This window comes from Saccoglossus kowalevskii, chromosome 1, assembly GCF_978046115.1.
Source record: "Saccoglossus kowalevskii chromosome 1, keSacKowa6.1, whole genome shotgun sequence".
Lineage (NCBI taxonomy): Eukaryota > Metazoa > Hemichordata > Enteropneusta > Harrimaniidae > Saccoglossus > Saccoglossus kowalevskii.
Genome location: NC_140641.1, coordinates 27058124 through 27081505, shown reverse-complemented (window position 1 = coordinate 27081505; position 23382 = coordinate 27058124). Strand labels below are relative to the sequence as shown.

Sequence of the window (23382 nt, the reverse complement as noted above, 5' to 3'; positions counted from 1 at the left end):
TGTACAAATATAGAGTATCTTGTTCATTGAGTTCATATATAACAACGTTCTGAATCTAAATGAATTTCTTTTACGTAAATGAATTGTGGGAAAATGCGATATCCTACTCTAGAACTGAACCAGGCTCGGTCCAGTCTCCCATCTATCGTACAATATATATAATGCCCTGTCTAAATTTAATATTAATTACCGCATTCGTTTTCGTTTTAAATCAAATCTTCTCCTGCTACTGCTCCATGTCTAATATGCGAGGACATGTTTATGGTGCGTGAAAAGAAACACTATATATAAACACTATATCACTATATAATAACTATATTCACTAATCCTTAATGACATGCATGTGAGAGGTTGGGCAGCCATCTTCTTTCGCTTGCACTCGTTTCCATATATTATATATATATACGGCATAAACATTTACATATTCCTTCTTTCGTAGTCTGCCCCAAACAGAACAGTCTTACTTAAATAAGAAAATCTGAAACATAAATGCTGACAACTGCTGTCCCCTGATTTTGTATGTGCAAATTGCAAGTGCTAGTGGGACTATGTAGGCTATGTAGCAATAGCAATTTTGTGCGTTATGCTGGCGTAAGCCAGTCTCGATCGGAACACAAACACCTGTGGACCTTAACCAAGGATCCTCCAAATCGCATTTGTTTGTGAATGAATCTTGACCAGTGGAATTGGCCTTCCCATTGAGTCTGTGGCACACTTACCCAGAGTAGGGGTCGATCTTTTTTGGTGTTCAGCCTAAGGTAGTATTTGAACTTGGGTCTACTTGGGTCTCGCGACAACCACAGCTACCAGTGTCCGTTGGCCAATCATTCTTACTGCGACCAGCGATATCATTTAATAATTAATTAAATTATTTTGTTTTTAATTCCAGTAACACTTCTTTGTATACCAAACGCCCCATTATAACATATACAGTGTATATGACGATGTTATCCATATGTGACCAACGGTTATTGGAAACATGTCCAGTTACGTAGCGACAGGTTTGCGACCAGTCTAGTCTAGTATTTACTTCTTTTGTTTGTTCAAGGGTAAATATAAATACCAACAAACATGTCTGCCAACTTCAGAGTATTCGTACGCTCAATGAACAACTACCTGTCTATCACACGTACATTTTTGGAAAAGAATGTTTGTTGAGATTTGCCGCTATAATTGCTCAATTTGAATGACTCTGACACGTCATGCCTGTTCTATTCTGACGCTGACAGTGCATCATATATGACCCTTAAGTTAACTGCCTTCGTGAAAATCAATATATATATATAACCAAGCTAATATTTCATCATTCAGACGAAAGCTGTTGTGTGGGTAACACCAATCAATATTATTTTATATACAATGACTGATGGTTGATCGGCGGCCATAATCCCGAATTCACATTTCACAAATAGAAGTGTAGACTGCTGTTTTTTTAACCGAGTAGACTATTTCATTACGATGTGCAACATAAACCAAAGTCTGTTTTTTATTAGCTCCGCTGTCGACTTTGCCGAGCGGAGCTTATCATATGAGTGATTGTCCGTCGTCGTCCGTCGTCGTCGTCCGTCTTCCATGTCAATGTTTTACTTTTTAGACTTCTTCTTGAAAACTACTAACCTGAATGCTTTCATACTTGGTGTATGTGTACTTTGGGTAGACCTCTCTTAGGTTTGTTAATTTTATGTTGATATCTTCAATTTTGGTGAATATTTTTGTAATTTTGTGTAAAAAGTAATATTTTCGACTTTTTGTTAAAAACCGCACGTCCAATTGCTTTGATATTACATATATAGGTACTATATGTGGACCTCTCTCAGGTTTGTTCATTTTATAATGATATCTTTAATTCTCTAATTTTAGTGAATATTTTTGTCATTTTTGGTAAAAAGTAATATTTTCGACTTCTTGTTAAAAACCGCAAGTCCAATTACTTCGATATTACACATATAGGTACTACATGTAGACCCCTCTCAAATTTGTTCATTTCGTGATGATATCTTTAATTCTCTAATTTTAGTGAATATGTTTGTAATTTTTGGTAAAAAGTGATATTTTCGACTTCTTGTTTAAAACTGCAAGTACGATTGCTTTTATATTACATATATAGGTACTACATGTGAACCTCTTTCAGATTTGTTAATTTCGTGGTGATATTTTTAATTATCTAATTTTGATGATTATTTTTGTTATTGTTGATGAAAAGTGATATTTTTGACTTCTTGTTGAAAACAGCAAGTCCCATTGGTTTGATACTATACATATTGTTCAATTTCTAATGATATCTCCTGTTCTTTAATTGAAATGTGCATTGCTAACAGCGGAGCTATCTCAGCCGACAGGCTGCTTGTTGTTTGCAAAATATCGAAAGGTTCACACTGTAACATAATTGCTTTCAAAAATCACATACGTGTGTATGCATAATAGTAAACATGTGGTATTTGTAATTAAACGCCGTTGAACAAATTAGTTTAGGAAATTACAGTAATTTATATTCAAGGTTTGTTTCTGCCGTTGGGCAGTCACACGTAAACACCACTTCTATGTATTAAATACTTACTAGCTAAAATGACAGACATGGGCCGGGTAAACTGTGGAGAGGAACATAATTCGATAGAACACTATTCTCCCAAACTCAACACCTAGGCTAAGAAGAATACCCAATAAATGATGAACATAGTTTGAAAATATATCCCAGGTGGAAAGCATTGATATTGATTTCCGTTACAGGAGGATTTCCCTGTAAATGTTACTTGTATGATTTACATCAATACTATTACAGGGTCAAACTGCACCTATACAGATCTATATAGTCTGTATAGATCCTTTCAGACTTACGCTATTCAAATACTAGTAGCAGGCGTGTCATTGTACTAATGGTGGTAATTAATGTATTTTCATAGCATGAACTATTTTAAAGCGGGGAGTTGTCACCTGCGCATGCGTCAGATGGCCGTAGCGTGTCATTGTTTACAATCAAGCCGTTCCATTTGAGCCTTTGCGTTTTTTGTGTGTGTTGTTATCGTCGCTTGGGACTCAATTCTCGCGAGTACGCAGGCGACAACATCAATTGGACATTAGTTTTATGCATAATAAAATTAGTGAAGACCATGATTAGGGCAACATGAACGACATTCGCATGCTCTGATTACACGTTATTTACTAGTATACAAAAATCAACATTTTATGGAATAGGAACATTTTATTTTTCCACTTCAAAAAAAACAAAAAAAAACATCTTGTATAATTGCAAAATAAAGGTCATTAGACGGGATTGTAAAGTTGCCTTGACAACATCACGAAAAGTGTCTCGATTAATTCTGACTTTTTCTATCTTCTTTTATGTGCTGTACTTTGGATTCAAAAACTTTCTTTGTCGACATTGTAATTGGCTTTTCACAAGCACGAAAATTGTGTCAAGGGGAAACATAGATTGAAGGACTTTTATCGTATTAGTTTCAAAATAATAAACGAGGCACTATACCGATATCTGTTTGCAGAGCACGGTATACACACATTGTGATACACAGTAATATTAACATGCTTTTTTTATCTGACATACCATGAAAATAAATATTTTGATATTTTAAAAGAAATAAATCGAACTATTTCTGGAATTCCTAAATATGAATAAGACCATAACCATCTTGTTCATGATGCATAAACGCGACAACAAACGTGTTTAAAGTCGATTTTATAATCGATAGCAGATGATCCATTGCATTTCAGTTCCTCTAATACGTTTATATCACAGTACGTTGTAAAAATACGATGATTCGACCGCATTCCTCGCTCTCAAATTCTAAACAACGTGAACAAATACAAGATTTGTTGACACCCGAATCGTGATACTCTTCAGCGTGTGGTGAAAAAAGCCTTCTTGAACTATAAATACTATGAACCGTGTGTACTGGTAACACATATTTTCTTCACTGTGGCGTGCCCCAAGGGTCAGTACTCGGACCACTATTATTCTCACTATACATAGCTCTACTCGGTCTTACTTACTTACAAAGCCTTACATCAGTTGGCTCCACCATACATTTCGGATCTCATACAACAAAGTAATCCTAGTAGAGCTCTTCGCTCTAGCAACAAGCAATAATTACTCAAAGTACCAACAACCAGACTTAAATCATATAGTGACCGATCATTCTCACATTCATCTCTTTCACTATGGAATCATCTACCAAATGACATTCGTATAGCAACAAATCGTAACACATTCAAATCCTGATTGAAAACTCATCTGTTTCATCAAGCATTCCTGTAAACTGTGAGCGTCATTGGGCATCGTTTGATGAATAACAGGCGCTATATAAACTATAGTATTATTATTATTATATTGTATATAGCACCATCTATTTAAAAAAAGTGGATCATAAACTCGTCGTTTAATGTGTCTTAAGATTCGTCTCGAATTAAATGCCCTGGAAGCATCATTAGCCTATAACGCGGCAGTAATGACAGAGGGTCTTAAACATTCACGCCAACCTGATCATGCAATCAGGTGAAAAAATTGAACATAATTTTCCCCAGAGTAATGGTCTCGCCATTAGGTGATCACTGGCGTGAACGCCATTAAGTGAAGTTATACGCGTCAGCAACCGCGCTATTTCCCGTTAGTATCTGTGAGTATCTACAAGTGTTCTATCATTAATATTCCGTTGATGATAATGGTGATATGTTGTGATGAATATTCAGTAAGTTAAAGGGCTGTACATCTGTATAACTGGTCCCAATTCTCCTGACGGTATAATAACACAAACTTGTAATACAATTGACGCCGTAACGGTGGACAAAATCGACGAGTTGCTATTTTAGCTGTGCTATTCTTCGACACCAACGCGAATATATGTGCGTTCACTTGCGCATTGGTGATAGGAAGCTCTAAGTTATTAAAATGATTTCTCAGCCGGAAGAATGTAATCCCACGTGACCAATCACATTGCATTGTGGTTAATCGAGCGCAGACGACATCGTTTTTTTGATAAAATGTATAAATATCATCCACCCGGCCCGTTGACGCGGATTCAAAATATGCCTACTTACGTCGGGAACAACACTATTTTCACGTGACCTTAATTTCTAGCACACTATACTAGCATTTGCATTATTTTCGATGGACACTGACAGCTATTTGTCAAGCCATGCCTCGTTAAACAAAAAACAAATAAACAACATACTTCTGAAGGAATTGTTCTCATTTCACTTATATATGTTTGACTTGATATTATTTGGTGTTTATTACATAGACGCTCAACAAAGTGTCAGGTTGTGCCAAATTCGTGTTGTCATGACAACATTTCAGGACGGGTGTAGGAAATACAAGAGTGAGGAAAACAGTGCCTGAGAATAAGGCGAATGTTGTTGGTTGATTCAGCGGGAGACAGCGAGCCGTAAATTAAGACGGATGTGTACGATACGGACCTTACTGACAGTAAATGAGCAAAACATGATAAATCATGCCGTTTAATGGCTACAATGAGCAACATCGAAAGTTCAATGAAGGGTGTAACACATGATTCCTTTAAATTGGGTTGGGTGGGGGGAGTTTAAATCATATTTTAATTCAGGTAAAACATTTATGAACCATGAGTAAATATGGCAAATGTAATATATGTAGTAGATATAGTTATGTTATTTGAACAATGCTGCTATGGTGATGATGATGATTATTACCGTCGCCAGCCATGCATATTTTTTTAATCTTAATTTTTATTTCTAAGTTATCGGATGTCTGCAAAATTATCCTTAAAGATTATAATCAATAAGATGACATTTTACATTTGTAGGATGATTGTACATTTACCCCGAAGGTTCGTTATGAATTATGAATGCTAGCTTGCAAAGACGGTCGTTATACCACGTATGGATGTATGTCTTTAGAAAATCTTTTATTCTATGATTGACGTTATATTCTTTTCGCACCCCTATATATAGGTCATTAGCTATTCCGTATTAACGTGATTGCGATTGAGGGCATGTTGCTTAGTTTGGGAAACGATGGTATACGAGAAAGCAGATCTATGTTCACATATTGTATACATGTTTACAAGTTATTTATTGGTTTCACTTAAACCTGAAATATTCGACCCACTCTGCATACTTATAATAATATTGACAATTTCCGTCGTCTGCATTGACGGCTGTATGCAGTTAAATGTTTTTTTGGTAGTAATTTTTACATGGTGCTTTTTAAGCACTGTACTTCATTTCTTACACACGTCTCAAAAGGCAGTCGCACTTGTACGATTTGCGGGTATACACATGCGCAGTGACTGGTTGTCAGGACTCAGTTATTCGCATACGAAAATAAAATAATGGCGTTGCTGGCTGATGTTGTTGTTAATACATTAATTGTATTGTTATAGAAAATAACCATGCTGTAATAGTTCTTCTCATTGAGCCGTGTTCCTAATATTCAGTCCCGCGCATGAAGCGCAGTTAAGCGCAGTTAGAACGTGCTTGATTTCAATGAATATGTCTTTCGCATACAAGTAGTATGTCAGGATATAACAGTATAAACGTTTAAACTATATAGACATTTTATCAAGCAGTGTCAAATATTAATTACATGGGGATTTACTGTGAATAAAAAAAAAACTCAGCCAGCAGTACTGCAATATAGCTCACTAGTATGCCAAAAAAATAGCAATATTGATAATTCAAATGTAACAGTCTGAGATTGTTATCGATATTCGTAACAATCGCAATTGGTTACACATTAAGTCTCTGAGTTCCTGTGAACAAGGTCTAACATATTTTAATCGATCAATTATTCGTTGTCTGTATATCGTGAACATATGTTCTCCAAATATAATTTACATTTATTACGGCTGAGTACTTCTGTACGGAGAATGCTAATAATGTAATCTAGGCAAAGTTAATTCGGAATTCGTTCACCAAAAGTCGACCTTTAATGGCCGTTCCTGCGAACCCGTGCGTGATTTGGTTAGGAAAAACTGTATTTGACCCCAGTTGAACTGGATGGTTTGACTCGGTGGGTCAGTCAGCGTTCCTGTAACAGGCATCGATCAAATTTAAACCAGTAAATTGTGCCGTCTTAAAAGACATCATAGCTTAACTGATAAAAAAATCTAGAGGTTTTTCTATTATTATTGTGAACTGGAACTTCACAATGTGCATCCCAGAAACTGAGACATAAAAGCCGACAGGCTTCTTGTTTAACAGGCTGGTCGTATATTTTTGTTTAATTTTAAATATTTTTTCTATGTATGCATGTATGTATTGACTTTTATATGGTTATACTGCCAGACGCCTTTGGCATTTTCTATAATTTCTTTTCAATGAATTACGACTATAGAAAGCCATTTACACATTTGTATCGATTTGTGTGCTATGAAAAAGTATTGTAGATAATTCCTTCGGCAGTAATTCACAAAATTCCACGAGGTTGAAACTGCTTGCAGTAATTAGAATAGCTCACTAATCCTGCTAAACTAACTTGAGATTAAATAATTATATTTTTTCTCTCCAGGTTAGCAAATTTTCAAATAGAGATAATCCCTGAATAATATAATATATATGAGGTTACACAAACATTCAAGAAGACTTTAGACTAAATATGCTTTGAATACTGCGTGACTAGGGTAATAAGACAATTATTAATGTGTATTGTACAAACAAGCCGAGGTTGATGCATATCGTGTTTTTGTCTACTCTTGCAATAGTTAGGATATCAACCGATGTAATATCTGACGCGATGTTGGACAAAAGGTTTTTATGACGTGTTTAAAAAATATCAAATACATGAACAAAAATCATGATGTCAGACACGGTGTTTTAGTACAGTATTTTAACATATATACCCATACAGTATGCCTCGAGATTTCACGAGATGTGCTATAATGTGTAAATTTGAGGTAAAAGGTCATAAGTGAATATACACCCAACCCAATATGATTCATTTGTATATAAAGTCTAATGAGGAAATGGTGTTACCATCATACCATAATTGTCCTGCAGCCATGAAGTTACAACCAAACAGTACTTTGTTATAATGTTCATACACGTTATAGCCTACCGGACAATCGTAAAACAATATATAGTTAACGGATTGTGAAAAAAAATCATTAGATAAAATTGATAGGCTAAATGATGCACGTTGTGCTGGCTTTTAGTCGTTGTAATATCTCCGCCGTAGGCAGAACTATACTGAACTGTCTTTTGATTCATTACTTAAAAAGACAATTTCAATTCTCAGAATTTATCGGTTGCATTTCTTATTTTCAAAACATTCATCTTCCAGAATTTGCCAGCTAATGCTTCGATGTGATTAATGCACTGGCATATCGTGAATTTTGCTCTTCTGACTGACGTGGTGGATAGTGGTGGTTATTACACGACTTATAGTTAAAATGTCTGATATCTATTCTTTATTTGTTTCAGATAAGCAGCCCCATCGTGATTTATCATGGTGACTAGCGATGGCAACGTCTGACAAGATGAACCGCCAACGCTGATGATAGGCGACACGCATCCGACGTAACATAGTATTCTATTTCATGTTGCTGGCATTAAACCTATGACGTGTCTTTGAAGAAATGGCTACGAACAGTCCTAGTTTCAGCATGGCTACTATGAACAGCACGGATGTGCACGACTGGCAAGACCCTTATCGGACTTCTACCAATGTCATCCTGGAGATGCTAACCCTGTGTATCATGTGGATCGGCTGTGTGTTCGGAAATACCTTGGTGTGTGTGGTGGTGTATCGAAGCCGTCGGATGCAGAGCACCACTAATTATTTCGTTGTCTCTCTAGCGTGGGCCGATCTTCTAGTTGCGTTTTTTTGCATGCCGTTCATCGCGTCCAGAGTTGTCACCGAGGAATGGATCTTCGGTGATTTTATGTGCAAGATAGTTCGATTTTTACAAATCTTGGCGCCCGGCTCCACCGTGTATGTACTCCTGGCTATCGCGTTCGATCGGTTCTACACCATAATCTACCCACTCAGCTTCAAAGTCACTCGCGGGAAAGCCAAACAGATGATCGCTGGCAGTTGGTTGTTCGCCGCAATAATCGCCAGCCCGTCATTCTACTTGTACGGCGCCGTGACATCAGACTACCCCCCTGGTACTATATTGTGTAACACGTACATTCCACGCAGCGTTGGAGCTATCATATACTCTGTGTTCATATTTCTGATTATCTTTCTCGTACCGGTTGTTATCATTCTGGTGGTTTACATAAGAATATTTAAATATATTTGGACTGTAGGGGTAGGTGGCAGGACATTCCAGAGGACAATGAACACGGTTCCGAGGACTAAAGTTAAGACAATCAAAATGCTTTCTATTGTAAATATATTCTATTTTCTATCTTGGGCGCCTTTCATCTTTGTACAGCTGTGGTTCGCCTGTTCACACTCCACGTACATCAACCCAACAGTGTACGTTGCCGTAACCTGGGTCTCATTTGCATCCAGTGTGTCTAATCCCATCATTTACTCTTGCTATAATGCAAATTTCCGACGTGGTTGCAAAGAAGTGTTCTGCATGTCCAATATGCGATGCTACCGTAGTAACACATATGCCATAACAACCGCCTCTAGGTTCGGCAAAAAGAACCATATCGGTGTAGTCGACATGAGCAATGGAAATGGACATTATCGTGCGAGTACGCCAACCAAAACATTTGATAGAGACTCGAAAGGTGACAAGAAAATGGCCTGGCCGCTGGCTGCCAGACCTGGACCAGACACATATCTATAAAAGGTAAGATTGATAACAGTTTAACGCACACATTTTAACACATATATTAGTAGTTTAGTTACAACTATTATGATTCATCTTTTATAGTAATTTAATTTTATAGCAATACATTATAGTATAGTAGCACATTAGAGTCAATATTTTAAATGTAAATACAGTAGAACGAATAATGTAAGTCATTCAGCTACAAACATGTCAATCGACACCAGTACATATACATGCATAGTGACTTGTGTATATGTTAACCGACATTCACCAATCAACAAATATTCACAATATAATATCGCTGTTCGATACTCCATAGTGATGATTTATTATTAACTAAAAATGTTTGCAGGACTCACAACAGTATTCGTTCGAGGAAAAATCAAAACTCTAATACGCATGTGCATTGATTGTTATTGCGTGTATCTCTATTAATTGTCAAAGTGAAAATACTAAATAGTTTTGATGTATTTGAAAACTGAATTGTTAGCTGAAGCTCATGCCCCAAAGACAGGCAAAAGGATTGAGCATTTCAGATTTCGCTCAGTTTTTTTGGAATAAATGTTGTTTTATGTGAATTACTTATAAATATCTATGAACATATCAACTTGCATGTACCTATATAAAATTTGGGGGTTTGTGAATGACTAGTCTGTTTGTTCAGTGTAATAACGTGTAGGACATTACAATGCATGACGGCAGACTGGAATTATAACTTTTGTAGCATTTCGTTGACGATAATCGCAATCAGCCGCCACGTCATTGGAATTCGCGTCTGTTACATTAAACGCTATTCTACTCTTTCTCAAATTACCAATTATGTTTTCATGCGAGTCACATTTCATTCGCAATCCAGTCAGCTAATCTCGGAGTTGTCAGAGATCAGACTGAATAATAAAAGAAGCTGCCTATGAAATGAACTGTCAATTGAAATAGAACAATGATGAAGATAAACGTCATTTCGCTGCTTCAAAATAACGTCATCTTAATACCACATCACACACATACACGTAAACACGCAACCGACAATTTCGTTTCCTTTCTTGGACATGATCTAATTACGTTCTTCAACCAGTTCTACTACTGACAATATATTGGATACATACGTGATTAGTATGTATATGAAATAATTATTGCGATGATAATAATTAATAAATTTAATGCGAAGGTCATCAAATTGTTTTGACACCCATGTCAGTACGTTCAGTAGATCCACCACGCAGTCATGTGGTTAAACAAACATTTATTGTAAGAATGCTTTTGTCACTTATGTAACAGTTGCAGACATTGAATATCACTGATACAATGCATTTCTCACGACCGCTGTGTCTGCAAGCGTAAGTGTAGTGGTTGGTACATTGTTGGCATTGCACCCCAAATATATGATTTTCTCTCGGGTCTACCGATCATGGCTTTGATGGTACCGACCACCACTTCACTGCCGATTAAACTGCACTATGTTGATTAACACCAATATAGTTGCCATGGGTGAGAAATCGCTTTTCCACAAACACCGTAAGTTAATAGGTACATTAGTCACGGTACTAAACAAATCTTGGAATTCACTTATCACTTTCTAAAGTATATAACACTCAAGCAGGATGAATGACATAAGTTGACATTTAAATAAAGGAGACATACATCTCGAATGTATTTGTGAAGAAGCCTTCTTTTATCATTAAGTTGACCATAAGCCCGTGACTATCTGGCGCAAAGAGGCAGTGGATAATGAAGGCTACCGTGCATATTTCAATGTGGGGCTATGGGGTGCCTGCACAAAACATCACATACAACTCAGTCGTGTTTCACGTTTTTTTTTTCTTTTCAATCAAGGCGTTGCAACGATCGAGCTTTGAATATGCAAATTTCATATTAGTTGCATGCAATGCTTGAGATCATGCCATTCTGGTACCTTTGAATACATTTATACAAGGTAGCACGTCTGATTTTCAAGTTTTTACATTGCTATACCTAACACTATGGGAACATGATATTGGTGATGTCATCCTCGTTGTTGTCACCCGCGAAGCCGCCGCAGATGCGAATCTTGAAGGTCTTTATTCATGGGGTTACAAATTCTCAAAAGCTTTGCGACCCCGTTATTCTCAAACATACTACTGATCTAGACATGAGTGAAAACGTAGCTTACAAATCCTAACAAATTTAGCATTGTATCCCCATAAATGACAACGGGCTAGGTATCTGCCTTATTAGGTGACGCGAAATCTAAATACTCAATGACTAAAGCAATGGTATAACAAAATGGTAGAGGTGTTCATATGAAGTTCATATATTTGCTATTTCATTGAGTACTGGGCTTCACATATGAGGTAGTTTGACCGGGAAGATGACTTATTGTGTCTCTCAATATTCCCGCAGTAATGTCTACGTGCATACTCATGGTGTAACCTCGTAATATCATCATATGATATCGTATCCAATAGGCACCGGTAACTTGATGATGACAATTTTTCCTAAATCCCACAGGTTGTTCTAAACTGATATTGAATTGAATATTAATAACTTCTTTTGCCCAATTGGATAGCGTGTTCTTGTGTTTTAGTAGTGTAAACCCCGTTATTGCGAGAACCATTTTTGTTTTATTTTAACCCGAGTAACGTATTTACACCATGCAATGAGTGTTCCGCAATTGATTGACGATAACTGGGCTGAGTGTTCAACAATGTCGAAGTTTTAGTAGTTCAACTAGTTTTACGAGATAAATCGGGAAAATAATGACTAATGGATGAGAAAATCTAAATAATTTAACTCAGTTATAGTGTTTTTTTTTAAATTATTATTTATTCATGGAGACGTTCAGACAAACATAATTGTTATGGCGTTGAAATAATTTTGCCATGGCAACTTTCTTACTTTTGACAACAATAAAAAACACAGTGAAGAAGCAAAGATGAAGGTGAAATTGTCGTTATTGTCTGCATACATTGTTCACACCTGTTTCCCGCGCTGTGCCACGTTCTATGTCTACGTCACTTCAGAGAAGAATGTATTAACATAACATTGAATATTGATCTGATTTGAAGGGGGTCTTTGACCGAATGTATGTTTTCATCAGTGTATACACGACTGTTACAACCTCTTTATCAACGTATGTGGTAGTAAGTGGAGAGCAAACCAACTGTCACCTTTCATTATCAAGTATATTATTACCCACTATACAATTTCAACAGAAGTAATCAACAGCAGGACTATGTCAGAGTGCTATGTCATCATTAATACCACAAAACAAAACATTAATATTCCCTGCCAAAATAAAAACTAATATTTTGTCCAAAAACTAAACATATTTCTATATACATTGATAAACACAGTGGGAAGTTTATATAATTAGTTGGCTCATTATATAGTATTATATTACATTCCGGCATATACAATATTGTATTATCAATAATGTATAACATATAGAAAGAAAATAAAAGGTTGTTTCCGTTACATAAATTACTAGTGCCTCGGGCCTTAGGTGCATTATGGTGCTAATATTGCGGTGCTAATATTTTTTATTAATGGCAGCACCATTATAGTAACTTATTAACTTCACACTATATTTCACGCATACTGTCTTTTGTGGGGTTAATCAGCCGTTCTCAAATTAAAATGTATGACTGCTCTTTGTAACACTTAATATTCTGCTGGTAAACAATTATTATAACATGTACCTTCAACATAAATCAAGGAATACAGCATTGCTTAGAAATCGAAAACGGGGAATTTATTCGTTCTCCGTTCGTCCGGAGTAATATTTCAGAACCCTCTAGGCCGAATCGAATCATTCTTTGCACGTGCTTAGTGCTTTACGTGGGACTTATGTATACATAGTGGTTTAGCGATTCGATCCAAGATGGCCGGCTGGCAGCCATTTTGTTTTTTGAAAATATGGTATCATGCACTTTACTTCTGCATAAATATGAGAAATAGCAAATAGAAATAATCAAGGACAAGACAGCATGTTTTATGTGGTTATAGATTTATTACACAAATCTGAACATGAACGTAGTACTGCAACACTAAACTATCAGATAATTGGTGTGTCTGTAAAACTCTAAAATATCCATAAGCGTTATGGTGGAAAGTACATCGTATACCGCCACAGGTACACTATCATGTAAAATAGTACGGTAATGGTCTCTCTGTAGAACAGTTTTCAATTTGTAAAACATACTTCAACAGGGTTTAGCTCAAGGGAGTACACTGGCAAAAATACAAGTTCCATTCCCATATCTCCCAACCATTTCGACAAAAGACGTTCTCCCTCGTGTCTGTGAATCGGTGCATTGTCGACTACTATAGTATCACCTGGTAGCAATATTGGTTGACCATCATTATCATGTGCCTCGGCTGCGTCAACGAAAAAAATCTCCAATATTCATTTTATTTGAAGGTCCAGCAATGACGTAACTGTACTTCACTCCATTTACACCTATAAGAAGACTAAGGGAATAGTTGGCACTGTTTGCGTATTTACTAATCTCAATACATCTCTCCCTCGGGGGAAATGCCCATAGCGCGACTGGCCACTGTTTATTTTTACCCCTGATTCATCCATGAACTTGACTGTGTAAGGATTTTTTGTTTGAATGTACTGAATAAAGGCGTTGTAATATCGTATATTTTCTGGAGCAAACTTTTGCTGTGGTATTGGTACAACAGTTTAAGTGTCCAATTACCACCCCTTTATTTTTCCCGAACTGTTCTTCCGTTTGTACTTCTGGAAACATTTTCTACAGGCGCGTAACGAAGAAGCTCCTCTTTGATTTCAGCATACGTTATTGAAGGCCTTTTTTTTTCAGTCCCTCAATTAGGTCTTCATCCGGATCAGAAAGTTTTCCTGATCCATGCCTTCTGCCGTGTTTACGTGGTAGTACATCTCTGGTCTCACAATAAATATTCCATAAGCGTCTGACTGTTTTAATATCTACGGACAACTTGACAGCAACTTTGGGGAATGTCCTGTGCATTTTTGAGCTCCTAGCGATTCAAGTTCATGAACAATCAGTCCTCTGAGATCTGTGCCTATACTCTTGCCACGGATAAAATACCGCCCTTTTTGAGATCGTTTCATCCTGTCTGGAAGTAATAACGCGATGTGGCATATTCATCTGCCCATCACTTACTATTATTACAAGATAGTACAGGGATGTTATACAAAGTCTCAGACAACTAATAAATTAGTTGTCTGAGATAAAGTCAAGTTTATTCTGGGCGGCATTTGATGGAATATACCTGTAATGTATTGCTGGAAGAACAGTGAATATTCACTAACGAATAGTTTTGGTCATGTTGAAATGCACTTGTGAATAAGAATAATACACACCAAAAAATGTGATTACACCCCTGTAAAAAGAATCAATATGAAATCGTTGCCGCCAATTTCACATTGTCGATTTCATAACATGGTGTTGTAAAATGGAAGGCACTTCGCAGCATCGTAAAGTAATTGACACATTTCTCAGTTCTGTCGACCCAGCACTGCTAACCTATGTCGATGATTTTAAGCGACTGGATTTTACAAGTGTGTCCGCGATGAGGTTTTTCCGGGCATCAGATTTTGAGAAGTTGGTACTGGTACTAAATGCAGTTGCCAAGATACAAACACCGAGGTTTAAACTCGGTATTGACAATTCGGACACCTCTCCGTGTGTAGCATCTGATGAAAGGAGTAGTGACAGCATTGGAGGCGCTGGAAGTTGAAGTAGGTGAATTGACGACTGAGTTGGATCTGGCCAAGACGAAATATGTTCTGTAACGAGCCCCGTCGAGGTCCGGGACAAAAAAAAGTGTGCCAACTGCCATACTTACGGGAATCATGACAAACGAAGATGTCCGTACGACAAATGTATGACACCTGAACAGTGTGGAATTGTTGCAAACCACCCGGAATACAAATCCGAAATTTCTGCCGCGGGGGATGTCTATCTAAATTAAAGGCTGAATTAAAGAAGAAGCAAGTCGCACATGATATATAGAAAACAGCGTTTCAGTCAACAAAATGCTCATTTTATTCTGAAGTATACAGCGCTTTAGTAAATTCGAATAAAGAGAAGTATCTTATTCATGGCAGCGTCGGTATTGTTCCCCGTAATCCACTAATAGAAGAAGACATCGCTATTCTTTAAATGGAAAGTTCCTGGTAATATCAGCGCTACCAGTAACAATTTTCAGACAATAATTAACAACTTCAATCAAAAGCACAACCGTCTTCAGAAATATAGTTCTTATGCACGCAGGGTGCCAGATCCGGTCAGGGAAAGAATGATTAGATCAGTGAGTCACACTCAAACTCGCAGTCAAAGTGAATATGATAGAAGCATAATTACGCCACGTATACCTCTCATGTCACAGTCTCCCTGCGACGCCGTGGAATTACACACCGCCGTGACAACCAGTACAGTGCCGAACCGTGAACGTTCTAGTATTTTCACAGCACCATATATGAGTTTTCAAAGTCCAAGTATCCCACACACCGTCCCAAGTGTTGACAATAATACAACACAGCCTGCCCCGTACCAATATCCATGGCAATACTGGTATCCACATACAAGTATGATGCAGTCTCCATACTATGGGTCAACATTCCCGCCGTATACAACAACCCCTCCGCAACCCAGCCACTGTTGCCGAAATCGCCACCGCCGACACGCCCACCATCACCAGAGCAGGGTGACAGCGAATAAGTACTGATTTTTCAAAACAAATTTGGGAATTTTTTCTAGCTTTTCTTCCAGCCTTAGCACGACCTCGTAGAATGATGCAGATTAAGTGTTAACTACTATAATGTGTTTATGTATTTGAAAGTAGTGTTTAATGAAAAAAGAATAATGAAAGAAATATTGATATTAAAACGAGTGGAAAGTTTGCTTTCACCGTCTATTTCGTTTGCCTCTTGTATCTTATCCTTTGTTTTGTACTTGGATTTCATTTGAAAATTTCATTGCTTACAACATTTCGCGATTGTCCGTCCGTAGGTCAATGCCTTTACATAGAATTATTGTTAACTGTTGAATGTATTTTTGTTAATAAATGAATATACCTTATTTTTCTTGCACGTCGTTTTATTTTACTTAAAATAAAACAAACTAGCGAACTACCGATATTAATAATTGTTTACTCTGGCGTCTGACAGTGGCGTCAGCAACGCTTGTTTGTATCAGTTTAAATGTAACAATATTGTCTATTGTGTCTGCGCCTGAAATGAAAAAAAAAACGTTCTCTAGCCCAACGTAGTTTGGCAACTTCGTTAATTTTGATTGTAATATTTGTGGCCATATTTTGGATTGCAAATTCAGAAGTCATTTAATAAAGCTGTTTATTGCTGATACTAGATAAGTACATTATTCACGCTCAATTGCTGACCATAAACTACAAATTCAAAACAATTTACCTGGTCACATGACCAGTGATTTGCATATCAAATTTGATTGCACGCATCATGCACGCAGCAATATATGTCCATAACAATTCAATTTGTGACCAAATAATAGTCAACAATTGTTTTTTTTTTGGCCATATTACTTTGTCTAAGGCATGAATAACATTTCTCCTAATTGCAATGAGAACTGTATCATTAACAATGACTTGTTTTTTGTTAAATTACATTAGTCACCTATTAACATAATATATTCACCTAGCAGACCCAGCTATTGCTGTCACGTTGTCGTGTCTGTGGTTTCAAAACATTTTTTTCACGTTGCGCAGTATCTCTCCACCCCTTTAAATAAAAGAAGTGCCAAAATTTGTTCTGATTTCTGGCGTGTATTTGGCCATCTTCTTTGTTTTCGTGTTTTCCATTGTGACAGGTAGACAGGCAATCTTCAATGTGTAAACATAGTATCAAAAATATAGGTTGTAAAATTAGGACATATAGTTTGTGTGTACTCATTTTGGGCTACATAAACATATCACTGAAACATCAGGGCTATGCAGGGCTATGCTTAATCAACTCAAGAGTTGGTGAATATTTCGTTGACTTAATTAGTCCCGCAGTTTCTACTTCGGATTTATAATAATATTTATTGATAATAATAATAACAACTTCGCAGCAATATCTAGCTCTATATTAAATAAAATAAAACTACTCATTCGTTAACATGATCGATGTTGATCGATGAACAGAAGGACAATAACGATAAATCAGTTGAGATCATTAATGCTGCTAATGATCTTCTTGCATTAAGTAGGTCAATTAATCACCCAGACACTAGAGGACCTCGATGTTGTAGCATTTTTCCACTCGTATATCACTAAATGATAAATGTCACCCAATTTAGTTACATCAGTGCGTATTAAATGGTTTGGTGTTACGGAGTAATCGCTATTGTGGATTCTCCACACAATGCTCTAAGGGACACAATGCATACATGAGATATATGGGCATCCATTAACTGAGCATTTAGCGTGACAGAAAATTCTCTTGGAGACCTGCGGCTTTAACATATACTACTCGCGCGAAACATTCGTCACTGTGCAATGGCTCAAATGCAGGCACGCTTGTCACTGGAAAGTAGCTCACGAGGGGAGGCCCTAAATTACGTGCTTACCCCCCCCCCCCACACACACACAACATATGGTTCATTTACTAATAAAAATTAGATCGACAATAAGATGTAGATTAATGCAGCTAGATTGCACTCTGGCATTGATATACACGTGTGAATCATGAATCCATGCTATACAAGGTCGTCAAAACCGCTTTGAAGTACATATATAAACATTAATCGCCAGAAACGTGCTGGAATGGATATGTTACGAAAAAGCAGCTTCGACTTTGCAATCCCAGCTTCATGATTACTTGCGATTGTCATATTCGACCACAATATGAGCTGCTTCGTAAATAATTTAATCAATCCTGTGCCAGCTAGTGTTGCACTTCACAAATAGATTAAATATAACATCAGATTAATTTAAAATATTTTCGTGTAAGTATTGATTTTAAGACTGAATATATTGGGCAGTTATTGCATTGGGTGCACTGTGACCAGCAGTTTGCTTTTACTCTACTTATGGCTATCACCACACGTGAAAAGCGATGCCATCACTAAGTTCGAACTCTCTTTGACATGACCATATTTTGTAATACATTTATTATTCTATTATTGCTGTATATTCTTTGATTTTAAATGTATAATTAAATTTAATGGATCATGGATTTGATCATTAAAGCGACAATAGCTGTAAACATTCCTTGTGTCATCAGTGTCAGTTTGTAACTGTCATTGCCGAAATATGGACATTAACTCGCTTGCAAGTGAAAAAAGGATACCCGCGAGGTTGCACCCAGGTCAGAGGACGCAATTACATTTTGCTATTACCGCTTTGAATGTACATTGGGTGTGATGTTAATGCTGATTTACATTACCTGTGAATATATGATGTATAATACACTATTTGTGGATTACTTTACTAACAGTCTGTTTTTTTTCTCATAGATGTACGTACTGACTTGGACGATATTTTCTACTCTGAATGACCATTTGCGGCAATAGCGTTTTCTAAGTGAAATCTGTCAAATAATTGCGATACCTATTTGCAACGCTGGACGAAAGCAAACTTTTCTAATTAACAGTTTGACAAATCTAATAAGAAGATGCCTTATCCATTGCTATTGGCAGAATTGCCTTTCAAGATTGTTGATTTATTTCCTGCTGAACAACACATGGTGACTTTTTTGAGAATGTCACGTTGTAGAAGATAATGGATATACGTCGAACAAACTGGGGTCAAATATGCACATTGTTTTCATCATTTGATTCCATCCGATTAATAATATATCACATTTGTCGATAGTAACACGGGATATAATATTAAAATTATTTTTAATGTCTAAAATGAATTGTTTAACACTATATTTGTAGAAGATTGATATTATTACAAGAAAAAATCGGAATGAAACAAATATCAGTAATAATTGTTGTCCTATCCCCGCATATTATAGATATAGTTTTGATGATTACGCCATGTTTCATGCAACAGTAATTGTTCAGAGTTGTCTGATTGACATTGAATACTCAACTTGAAACTGAACCCTGACACGCCCCATGCAATTAATGTTACCAGCATTATGCACCATTCTTTCTTGATTTGTTTTGTATATTATTCCAAATCGATTTGCCATTTCTTCTCGAATATTCGCGCTTTTCTACTTCATTCAACTGTTAGTCGTTTTTTTGTAACGACAATAATTGTTTTTCAATTACTTTTCCCCCTGTACTTTACAACCAAAGTCAGCTGGCGCACACCTGATATAATAAACTAAATGCGATATTTACTATATGGGGGCCGCCATCTTGAATGACGCATAAAATTAAATAAGAGACAATTTGTGAAACGCGTTTTTCAGAATCCTACAAAATACGGTCCGTTGGGGTTATATTAAATCATCCTATAACAAAATTCGGCCGAATTCGTCGTTTCTGTGTGGAAAAATCCTTGCATACGAACATCTAATTACACGAAGAACCTAGAATACTTTCCTTGAGTATTTGAAACTAAAAATTGGTATTTCAGCTCAGCAGCCAATTAGCGACGGCCATACACTTAGATGAGATATATCAGGTGTGCGCCAGCTGACTGGGTTTACAACAGCTACGCTCTTGGTCACGGATTGTTCCTAGTCACGATATGCTGCTGATCACGAATCGCCGTCGGTCTATTTCACTTTAAAGCGGGGAGTCGTCACCTACGCATGCGTCAAGTGGCCATAGCATGTCATTGTTTACAAACAAGCATCTACAAGCATCAAGCATGAGACTTTGCGTTCTTAGCGGGTGTTGTAATCATCGCTTGGGACTCGATTCCCGCGCGTGCGCAGGTGACGACCCTCACTTTAACTGTTATATATCGTAACGGAGTGCATGTTCATAAATTGAATCGATGTGAAACAATGTGTTTATATAATGAAAAAACTTACGAATGATGCAATTTAATGAACTAATTTGTTTATTTTATACTATTAGTATTTAAACTGACATTCGCTGTTTCATGTTTGTTTTGCCATTTTTCATAATTTAGGTTTACTTCATCCCGGTCCAATCTTAATGAAACCCTAAAAGAACGTCTCTCTATTACGAGTATACGTATCAATATGACCAATGTGGTTATGACATTGTCTTGGCTAATCATACACTTTGTGTGGTCGTATCACTTCTTTCGGCGAAATTTTCTAAGATTACATTTAACTTCTTATAATATAAGTTCTTGTATATTCCCAGTGTAGATGTTTTATCGTCATTTTCAACATTAATTTTCCAAATATATTCGGAATTTCAATAATTTATCAGTATATGTAATGATTTGTGAAGGTGTTAATTTAATTATATTTTGAACAAAGTGTGGCAAAGTCTGCTAATGTGTGCATCATTATCATATATTTACCACTCCACAAGTATCTTTTTTAACAGATTACGATAATTACACGCTGAAGACAAGCGAATACGGGCAAATGGTAAATTGGGGGGGGGGATTGGATATCATATTACCTGAGACTAGAATGATAAAGTTTGCTTGGTTTTAGCCGCACTTACAGTTAGAACAGAGTTGAGAGTATTTTTCTTCTACCAAAGTAAAAACATAAATTTGAAATGTACAATATGGCATCGCGTAGAACATATGCTAATTTTCATTGTTAAGCATCACAGTTCTCTATCATTCTTTTCTAAGGTCTTTAATCTGACCCAATACTATTACCCACGATACCTTGCACAATCAACCATACCCTGAACCAATCACGATTTTCATGTACATTCACTGTGTGAAGTATATTTTTGTAACTTTCAAAAATATTATATATTCATTGTGTAATACTGCCAACAATTAATATTGATGACATTTTTTTAAATGTGATATTTTTCATTGTAATTGTATTTGAATAAAGTCATTTATTTGCGCTACACGTGTTTATGTTGCATATTTTAGAAGTAAAAATAACAATATTGATATATACCATGTTTTTGTCTGGTTTGCCACATTCATTGTTTTAGCTCCGCTGTCGACTTTGTCGAGCGGAGCTTATCATATCGTCGTCGTCCGTGTCAATGTTTTACTTTTTCGACTTCTTCTTGAAAACTACAAGCCTGAATGCTTTGGTACTTTGTGTACATATATCTTGCGTAGACCTTTCTTAGATTTGTTCATTTCATGATGATATCTTCAATTCTCTAATTTTGGTAAATATTTTTGTCATTTTTGGTAAAAAGTGATATTTTCGACTTTTTGTTGAAAACAGCAAGTGCTTTTATATTACATATAGGTGAAAGCTGCAAGTCCCGTTGCTTTGATACTATACATATTGTTCATTTTCTAATGATATCTTCTGTTCTTTAATTGAAATGTGCATTGCCAACAGCGGATATGTATTATGATGTCACGACTTTATTAAATTCAAATACTCAATATTCAAACACGTCAGTAACAATCAAGGCACAAGTTTGTGGGAGAAATAATTGTATGTACTCGTATATGGCTTATTAAACTATTGATTTTTTTGCCTAGTGGAGTTACTCCGCATTTGGTGAATAGTGTCGGTAGTTCTAATCAGAACATTCACTCATGTGATTTAAACATTTTTCTCGAAATCTGTTCAATTTGAATCACTTCAGAAAGCAAAATAAAATTCCATTAATGTTTCAGAAAGTGCTAATGAATAAGACAGATTTGTGTTCATGAGATTAACTAAACACACAGTCATGCAATCTTTCAACCTGAAACATTGCATGATTCCTAAAGTTTGTATGTGTCTATTGACTGTATACAGCATATTTACACACCATTCGCAGCAGACATACTGTGCACGTAGCGATAAATTTATTGATTTTAGTATTTTCAGTAATAAATAGCTTTATATAACTTGTTTGCTTAGCTAGATGTTCAGTTCACGATGAACTCTTTTTGCGTGTTGAAGTAACTGGTAACTTGTGTCGTGTGCACGCTCAATCAACGATTGAACATTTACTATCAAGAGCATGTGACAGGTCATTGTTCGGTAATGAAGCAAAAACTTGAACCGATTTAGATTTACTGAGCCGAGAAATACGTGCGTGGAAGCACTTTTTAAAGTGTTTCTTTAATAATTCTTTTCAATAATGTTTGTGGTAGAAAAAGTCTTTTAAAAGTGTTTCGATAATGAACAATTTTCAATACGTTTTACAGGTAGAACAACTTTACATAATGTGTTATATGCAAAAACATCCCCGAAATGTTTTTATCATAAACACTTTTCATATTAATGCTGATTATTATAAACACTTTGAGTGGGACAAGCTTATAATCACTTTAAATCTTTCACCCCCAATCAGTAAAAATGTTTTATTTTTAAATTAGTAGTGTTCTTAGCCTATTTGCGATTTTTAGGAAAAACTTCATGCGTTTAATTATTAAACAAAGTGATTTTAAAGTGGGACAAAAATATGTCGTATTAAAAACACTTAGATTTACAGCTTATGTATTTGGTTATTTGTTTTAGTCGCTGTGGGCGTCAGATGCAAGTTGGGTAACCGCTATGTACAAATGCCGCATACACACTTTCGGAACAATGACACGATCTAAGTCGCGAGACATTACTGATTACTGATGCTTTGCTGAATTTTGGCCACTGACATATTGGTAGCCATGACATAAATAGTTGTTAAATATTCGTTATAGGTTTTAAGAG

At 36.3% G+C, this 23382-nt stretch overlaps 1 protein-coding gene across 1 annotated transcript; it reads left to right on the top strand.

Annotated features, from left to right (window-relative positions):
* The first annotated feature begins 8522 nt into the window (after positions 1–8522).
* LOC100368605 (putative G protein-coupled receptor 19) lies at positions 8523–21622 on the top strand. The gene is made up of 2 exons (XM_002741243.3): positions 8523–9737; positions 19163–21622. The coding sequence occupies exon 1, from the start codon at positions 8565–8567 to the stop codon at positions 9732–9734; it is 1170 nt and encodes a 389-aa protein (XP_002741289.2). The 5' UTR covers positions 8523–8564; the 3' UTR covers positions 9735–9737; positions 19163–21622.
* The last annotated feature ends 1760 nt before the right edge of the window (positions 21623–23382 follow it).